This window comes from Anabas testudineus, chromosome 6 (assembly GCF_900324465.2).
Source record: "Anabas testudineus chromosome 6, fAnaTes1.2, whole genome shotgun sequence".
Lineage (NCBI taxonomy): Eukaryota > Metazoa > Chordata > Actinopteri > Anabantiformes > Anabantidae > Anabas > Anabas testudineus.
Window position 1 is genome coordinate 13,355,683 of NC_046615.1, and position 8,765 is coordinate 13,364,447.

Below are 8,765 nucleotides of genomic sequence, written 5' to 3' on the forward strand. Positions count from 1 at the left end.
GGCGGGACACGCCGTGCGCTACGTCAGACTCACTCAGTCCGGAGCAGAGTGGACTCCAACAAGATGAGGGAGAACAAGGTCACTGACTATCACCAGTGCCTCAATCAAATCTAATGAGCTTTATTCTCCCCCAATACTCCTACATACTTTAGACATGACTGTACACGCCACTTCACTCATTACTGATTCTAGCATGCATGAAGTAATTGTTCTACTTAAGGCAAAACTGTCTATGTGCACTCCCCCAAAAACTGGTCTCTGTAGTCTAAATGATGCTTTCTGTGGTGGCTCTTCAACACCATCTAAATATCAATTCCTTTTACATTCTGCGCCCCCAGTTCATCATGCAATATTCCTGTTTTCTATCCATGCATGTTCAGTTACAAATAGGTACCCTGATGACACTGACAGATTTTTTCAGACTTTGTACACAGTCTATGCTCCAAAGACAAAGAAGACAATATTCAACTGCTTTTATTCTGAATTCTGAATGTATATGTGCACAATTGTGTTATGCTGTAAGGACAATGCCTTAAGGAAATAAGTTATCAAACAAGTCCATGGAACCTTGTGCAAATCGACAGATTTATGAATAGAACATAGAGGAATTACAAATAACTAATGCACACACAAGTAACTGTAATACTTGGTTTACAAAGGGACATTTAGAGATACTTTTTTCCATTTTTCACATTTGTTGCTACATAAATATTTTGTGCAGATGCTGCAGTACATTCAGATCAGACACTGCAGGACAGTCAGGAGATTTACTCAGAGCTGTATTTTTAAATATCCTGTTGGTGCCACCCTCATAAATTATTTCAAAAAGGTAGACATGGTAAACATTAATGAGATCTCAACTCATCTCCAGGATAGTCACATTCCATAATGTCTCAGCAGAGGGCCCTCTAATTTTAGCAGGGGAAGGTTACCATACTGGGAGAAAGACTGGGAAGTGTGCAGCACAGTCACATGACAGACTTGGTAGTGAGCCAGCTACAGAGACAGTCAGGTCACCTCCGAAGAACTGTTTCATTTGAAAGCAGTGACAAAGGTCAGGTGTGTAAAGACACAATAAAAATGCAGTACTCTATAAACATACATTCATACAAGCTCTATGGAAACTAACATTCATCAGATTGTATTTATGACAGTATAGGGAAGGTCAGTGAAGGTCAGCTGTTTTTGTTCCTGAAATGCCTCCATGTAATGAGAGGGTGTAGCGTAGAATGTGGTTCTTTGGTCAGACAGATGACCTTTTAACTCTAAGTATGTAAACAGTCGCACATGTGGTCGACCTTCACAGACACTCATCAGTTCTTCACATTGAGAGCGGTCACTCTCAGATGTCACCCTGTAAGCCCCAAAGTCAAAGTGCTAAATTTAGTCTTCATTCAGACTCATAACATTAGTTGAGATTTCAGAGAAAGCGGGTGAGTTGTTGGCTCATTAAAACTTTACTGTCATCAATAAGGAAGATGCTAAAAGTTTTATTTCAGCTGCAGCTCTAATCACACTTTGATTAGGATAATGCTATCATTACTGTTGCCACGGTACAGCTGACGGTGTTCTTCTTTTATTGTGTGACACTGAGAAAGCATCTCAGTTTGCTTGTAGGACTTGAGGATATAATTTCTTTCTAAATAAAACACTGTCCAAGTATTCTTAGACTTAATGTGTAACTGTGTATTACAATAAAAAAAACAGTAAAGGCCTGGTATGATGTAGTGAACAGAATGTGCTCCATCTACTGGACTCCTTTAGAAGGAACAGAGTTTATTTTGGTGAGTCTACATCGACCTCTGCTGGAGGAATCCCACAAATTACTTTTACATTAAGGAGCATTATAAAGTAACATATTAATTCATATTCATCTTAAACTGATAATAACATATAAAAACTTTTCTGATTCACAACTAGCAACAACCTTTTATGGTTCCTAACTAGGTTGGCACACGTCTCTTGAGGGATCTTAGATCTTTCTTTCCTTACAAATTTATTCCTCATCCAAAATGCAGGGTTTTCATTAACCTTAACCTTAACCCACCACAGATTCTCAATAGGATTGAGAACCCAGATTGAGAACCCAGATTCTCAATAGGATTGAGAATCTGGGTTCTGAGGGGGACTATCCAGGACCTTGATTTTGGTATCCTTCAAAAAGCTTTGGACCAACTTGGATGTATTCTTCAGGCTTTGATGTGCCACTCCGTTAGCAATGTAGTTTTTCTTGAACGTTGACCTCAAATCCCACCGCGATGAAAAGCCTTCACAACAGAACCATCAAGTCCAGAAGTAGCCAGTTCAGAAACATCTTGGCAGGGATTTTGTTGACATCTCTGGCTATTTACCTCCTAAGTTTTTAAAAGGCACAGGTTAAAGCACTTGTGTTTTGCATTGAGACAACATACAGCTGGTCTAGAAACACTTGAAAATGTCAGTAAAGCCCCCCCCCCTTTAGATGAGGATCCAATATCTATTATATAAACAAAATTTAAAAGTTGATGTGAGCAGAGCTTGGAGTTCATTAAAGCCCCATGAGGCTCTTTCACAACATGCACAGAGTAGAGAAGCTTTATTTTTCCTCTGAAATTATTAATCAATGCAGCTTCAAATATAGTTTTCAACGCATGGATTCTTTTCTAAACAGGGTCTCAGTAATAGGACCCTGAATGTTATATGTTGTGCATCAGTAGTGGATATTCCCATATCTCTAAACAAAATGTCAATTATTGTAAGTCAATTTCCATTCAGTAAATCTGAGTTTTGAAGAATGTGGTCTTGGGATATTTGTCCAGTTTTTCCAGTTTGCCCAGATGACCCTGAATCAGAAGATTTTTTTTTCCTTCTGTCTGTTAATACAGACATTATTTAATCTCTGAACTGTTCGACTTCTCATTTGCTTGGGAATAATTCTTTGACACTTGAGAGCTGGTACACGTGTTCATTTCGCTCTGTGTAAATTACAGAAAGGCCAAGTCTTTTTACACCCTTTTACAAATGCATTTCGGTCCAAAGCATTTAAAGAAATTGATTCATAATGGAATGAATAAATGCAAAATATTGATTCCGTCTTTGTGGAAAAACATTGAGCTGGCACTGGTATAGTTTTAAAAGAGAAGACAATGTGCCAATATGCCACAGAACTGAATTTAATTATCATCATCTAGGACAAAATATTGAAAAATGACTCTGTTGCAAGAGACCCTGTCATTCACGTCCTCATTATTATTGTACTGTGATTGATAACTTGTCACTAAATGAGCACAGTAGGGACAGATTGAGTAGTGAGTCTAACATTAAATCCTACACTGATTACAGCAACTGCGGCCCTAAAACAGTGGCTCCTCAGGGTCTGGACGCCGAAGCTGCCAAAACGCTGCGGGATCTGAATCTGACATAATCACAGTGACATCAGTGGTGCTGATGATGGCCGCCATCATCACAGTACCAATGGACTGCCAAGTGGTCTGAGGAAGGACTGGTGCTCTTTCTAATGAGCATCTGTGTGGCTACTAACAGCTGAGCTCCTGCTTAATGTGACAAATGAGTAAACAAACAAATAAACAAACAACAGAAATTCACAAGTGATACATTTATTCAGAATATACAACAAACTACTTGCAAAAATACTATGGATTCATTTATGTTTTCATCTTAAACAGAAGCACTGCTTCACTAATAAGTTATGGAAGCTGTATGATCTTTAGTTTTGATTGCCATTAGCGTGAAATGACATTTGAATTGACAGGTTTTACCAACATCTCTGTTGACTATGGGCTCAAATGTGATTTGTGTTACTTTAATTTATCATCTATGAATTATATTTACTTTTTTACGTTTTTCTAACACTGTTAATAGTAACAATTACATTTTTTTTCCTCCTGGGCAATAAAGTGCTGTTATACATAGCCCATGGTTTTACCTGCTTCTTAAGGCATATTGTTCATTCATTCACATCACGTATATTCTGAGTGTTCATTTTGTTCCACATGAGACCAAAAAATATTGAAATGAAAGACATTTTGGTTACATCATCATGAATTAAAAATGACTCTAATACATTTAATGTATCTGCCAACTTTTTTAGGTTTCTTTACCTTAAAGGCACTTTGTACAAATTTGCTACAAACAGTCAAATTTCATCTTACTCGAAGCTACATCTCAGACGTTTGCACCATATATTTCCTTTTTCAAAGAAAGTCTGTTAATGGTGCTAATTACATATGCACAAAGTGCACCCAAGTGGCCTACTGGCTACAAATGGACCCTGTATGTTCCCTACACATAACATTATCATGAAAGAGAGCTAGTTCAGAGGAGAAGTGCCATCTCTTGGCATTTACATTCAAAACTGTAATACATATACAGCAGATGTTGTAAAGTCAAAATATAATAAGGTTGAGTGTAACGCTTGAAGGAAATCTACTGTATCTATATTGCTCAGTTTCAATATATATATATAAATTTTATAAATCACTGTATTTGACATCTAAATGGCCGTTAGTCTACACAACTGAACCAAAGGATGTACTTCATGACAACTTATGGTCTTAGCATTTCTACTCCCACAAAACGTGATGCATAAACACCATCACTAGCTAATGAGCCAGATCTTCAAAATCAGAAAGCTGTTTCATCTGCTCCACTTGCATAGAGTGCCTTCTCACAAGTTTCTTCTTACATTTGAGGCCGCCTCTCTTTGGTGTATTGGGTGCTACAGGGGCTATGGATCTAATACCTGTAGCCAGAGGTGAGGAGGGCTTGCTACTTGCGCCAATATCAGGAATGGGAGGGTTGGGGTTGACATTAAGAGGGGGCAGGTGGCCAGGCCTGGTGTGGGAGATGTGGTCTAGCAGCAGCGTGCCTGAGCCTCTCCTCTCAAGGAGGCCCGGTGGACGCCTGCGTGTTGTGCTGGGAGATGATGTGCTGGCATTGCTGTCTAGAGATTCTCTGGAGCTGGTCAGCATTGCTAGTGGAGACGTGTTTAGCTTCCTCCGCTCCACTGGGACCTTAGGGGAGTCTAACATAGCAGAATCTGAATAGAGCTGTGAGTCTGAATCATAGTGATCATTCCCCAAACGTCTCCTGTGCACTGTGTCTCTCAGACTGACTAGTCCACTGCTGCAGCTGCTGCTTTCCTGCTCTGTGGGCACAGTACTGCGCCGTGCCAGTGGCTGGTGCTGACTTAAAGTTCTCTCATATGATGCTTTGGACGTCGGAGGAACAGATAGTGAAGTTGTCATTTTGCAGGGCTGTTCACCGACTAGTGGGAACAGACTGTCCTTCCCATCGACACTGCTCTGTCGAGACAACGCTGACCTCTTACTCAGAGACAGTCCGTTCACCCCGGCTACAACATCCTCATCAGAGCTGGCTTTCTTATTCTCCTCACTGGCTGCAGCTGCAGCCAGGACGGAAGGAGCAATCAGCCCCCAAGGCTCTGACTGCAACCTCTTCAGCTGAGGCAAACGTGCACGCTTGGGGTTCGGAGGCCGCCTTGTTGGAGACGTGGGCCCGTTGGCGAGTTTTGCAGCTGTGCTGGAGGTTTTCAGTTTCGTCTGAAAACTGAACACTGTGTTCTGTTGCTCTTGCTCAGGTGTGGGAGATGCAGTGACATTTATATCAGAGGGAGAGGTGCAATACGCTGGTGAGGACCTCTCGTCCAGCTCTGGGGAGGGTGGGACGTTGAGGTACTGTTTGGTAGTTTTAGTACCAGACGGTGATTTGTCTGTGGTGATTATGATGACCTCCTTGCCTTTAGCTTTGCATGCATCCAGTAGCAATTTTAGCGTCTCCTTGTCATCTGCATTGATGGCATAGACCAGGGCTGAGGCCCCACTCCGGTCCTCCAGACTGGGATCAGCTCCATTGCTCAACAGGTGATCCACCACCTCGTGTCCAGCTTTGTGGATACAAGCGTGCATTAGCGCCGTCCTACCTGCTTTGTCCTGTATGTTGGGGTCTGCCTGATTGTCCAGCAAATATTTCACCAGTTTCGATTTACTTACACTCTGCTGGTCAGTGTGCGTGGACATGCAGGCCACCATGAGCGGTGTCTCGCCACGTTCATTGCTCTCATTGATGTATGCACCACCCTCCAGGAGGAGCCTGGTGAGTCTCAGGCGTCTGAGCCACACAGCCTTCAGGAGTGAGTTTCCGTCTGTCCGCAGCTCCAGTATATCTGCCATCTCCCAGCCAGTCACAGATGTCGTCTTGTGTTGAACTTAAAGCTCACAGCCCTTTGAACAAACATTGAAGTAATTAAGTTTATGCTGCAAAACCTTTATAAATTAACACTCAGACTGTTTGTGCCTGTGCTTTCTGAAGGGTCACCACCAGCAGGTGGCAGTGTACCACAACACAAAGAATATAACTTACTATCACAGATTTCTGACATAGCTTATATTTATATAATAGCTCTGACGAGGTGAATGTGTATAAAATGCAGTTTGCAAAGTGGAAACGGATCCATGGATAAAATATGTGCATGCAGGAGACAGCCTGGTAACAGCACCTGTTAGATTCGTAAAACATTATAGCTCGATGATCAAGTGATGACATTTAGATATATCAAAATCAAACTCAAGTCTATTGAGGGCTGGTGGTGTAAAAAAACACCAGTTTATTTGTTTTTCTTTTCCATGATATTAGTGGACGAGGGGAGAACAGCGAACATAAGCATCCACCTGTAAGTCCTGATAAAACACCAGCCTTATTCATCTTCCTACTAAAACAAACACATGGAAGCGACAGATTTGTATTATTGCTGTTTTAAAAATAGTGAAAACACCTCTTCCGACATGCGACATTAAATAACGGCACACCGAGAGGCGCTGTCCGTGGTTCTCATGTTGGATCATCTGGCGACAAATAGTTGGGTTTGTCGTCTGATCATCCGTTCAAATCTGCATTTTAATTTCAATTTATAATGCGAATATTCATTTGCAAACCTTATGAATTCATGTGATGCGATGTACAGCGCAGCCCAATGGGTTCGTTTATTTCACCAGCATCTTCTCAGATGAAGAGATACGGAGATAAAGTTGATGTAATTAACTCTCGTTCAATAAAATGTAGTGGTTTAAGCATTTTATAAAGCTGCTTAGTGTCTGCTAATTCTCTTACCTGGTCGGGGAAGAGGTTTTCCATGCTCAAAGTACCCAGTGCTTTGTCATGTGAGAGGAAAAGAAATCAAAGAAAATGAATTATTCAAAGGAAAAAAAAAAAAAACTTTCTTGCAGTTCTTCCTAATATCCCCGTTTTTCAGCCGTGACTGTTCCCATCGATGCGTCTTAGTTTGGGTTCCAGGGTGCCATGCCTCTCTGGCACCATAACACACGAGCTGTGTGGCTTTTGTTATGGAGGCACACTACATCAGTCCAATGGGGAGTATTCCTTTCACTGCGCACTCAAGGATCACAACCTGGAGCTGCTGCGGGTTATAAATAACTTACTTTCTTGCTTGTTGAATGAAACGTGTATTCTCTTGACGTCAGAGTCGACTAAAATAAATTGTGTCTGATGAAAACATCTGTCCTGATATTCATATCTGCAGGACACCAAACAAAATGAGCGTTACCTCACAAAGAGATGTAAATGCCCTGTGTTTGTGTGTGTGTGTGTTTTTATTTTAATTATATCAAAAGGACAATTTGTAAATGAAAGGACAGAGTTGGGCCTACGCCTGATGGAAATGAGGGACTAACAAATTAGCTGGTTAGTGGTTAAAAAAAAAATCTTAATTTAATGCCTCAGATAATAAAGTGGGTGATATAAATAGGATTCAGCCTGATCTGTTGACAGTGTGGACATCACTGCCACGTGTTGGAATAATTTCTTACATTGTTATATTGAATTCAGAAATCACTTCTTCACTATAGAACACTATTTCTGTATTATAACAATCTGCTCACACTATGAACGCCTTCCTACAAACGACCAACCGTCTCTGATTGACACGTTTCACTGATCAGTAAATTAAGAGACAGAGCAGAAAATAATTCACACCTATATGTATTTACTGCACAATTAAAGAGGCCAAAACTTGTAGCAGCCATCACAGCTATACAGCCTAATAGGGACATTTCTATTTTTAGGTTGCTATGAGACAGCACAGAAGCAGTTTCTAATGAGAACAGTGATGTTCTCAGCCCTGCAAGGAACAGGTAAATCAGACACATAACATTCCAACATGGACGGGGTGGTTTTTAAGGCATTTACTCCAATACATTTTTTCATGGTGTTCTTTTTCCACTTGTGCAAGTAAGCCCGCTACCACCACCACCACCACCACCACCACCAGCATCACCACCGCAATCGATCATTAGTCCTCTGACCCCTGCTCCTTTCCTCTGAGACTTAGACTAATCACTTTATTATCCATCCAAACGCTTGACATCTCACGATTCCAGTCGTCAATGCTGGCAGTGATTTCTCACCTGTGATTGCCTTCTCAGTCTCCAGGGACATGTTGTTTACGAGGAACCCGGAGAAGGTGGTTTCATAAAACAGCACATAGTGTAGACACCGAGTCGACAGAATGTGTCCACCTCATTCGAGGAGTGATAGTTTATGATACAATTGCATGTGCAAAGATTCGGTCCTGATTTCGTCGAGCACATGACGATGTGAAAGAATGATGTGAAAAATATAGAATTTGAATTTTTGTGCACGTGACAGAAGACGACTGGGATCACAGACCTGCTGTCCACAAGTACACGATGGACCAGACCAAGCATTCGTTAGCTACAGGAATGACAACA

At 41.2% G+C, this 8,765-nt stretch overlaps 1 protein-coding gene across 1 annotated transcript; it reads right to left on the reverse strand.

The window, feature by feature from the left end:
* Window positions 1–3,878: 3,878 nt before the first annotated feature.
* ankrd34c (ankyrin repeat domain 34C) lies at window positions 3,879–7,251 on the reverse strand. The gene is made up of 2 exons (XM_026366100.1): window positions 7,129–7,251; window positions 3,879–6,242 (listed from the first exon to the last, which is right to left on the reverse strand). The coding sequence occupies exon 2, from the start codon at window positions 6,189–6,191 to the stop codon at window positions 4,602–4,604; it is 1,590 nt and encodes a 529-aa protein (XP_026221885.1). The 5' UTR covers window positions 6,192–6,242; window positions 7,129–7,251; the 3' UTR covers window positions 3,879–4,601.
* Between the last annotated feature and the right edge of the window lie 1,514 nt (window positions 7,252–8,765).

Bases quoted from the DNA above. Each gene is read 5' to 3' on its own strand.
- ankrd34c (XM_026366100.1), bottom strand. From the start codon at position 6,191: ATGGCAGATATACTGGAGCTGCGGACAGACGGAAACTCACTCCTGAAG.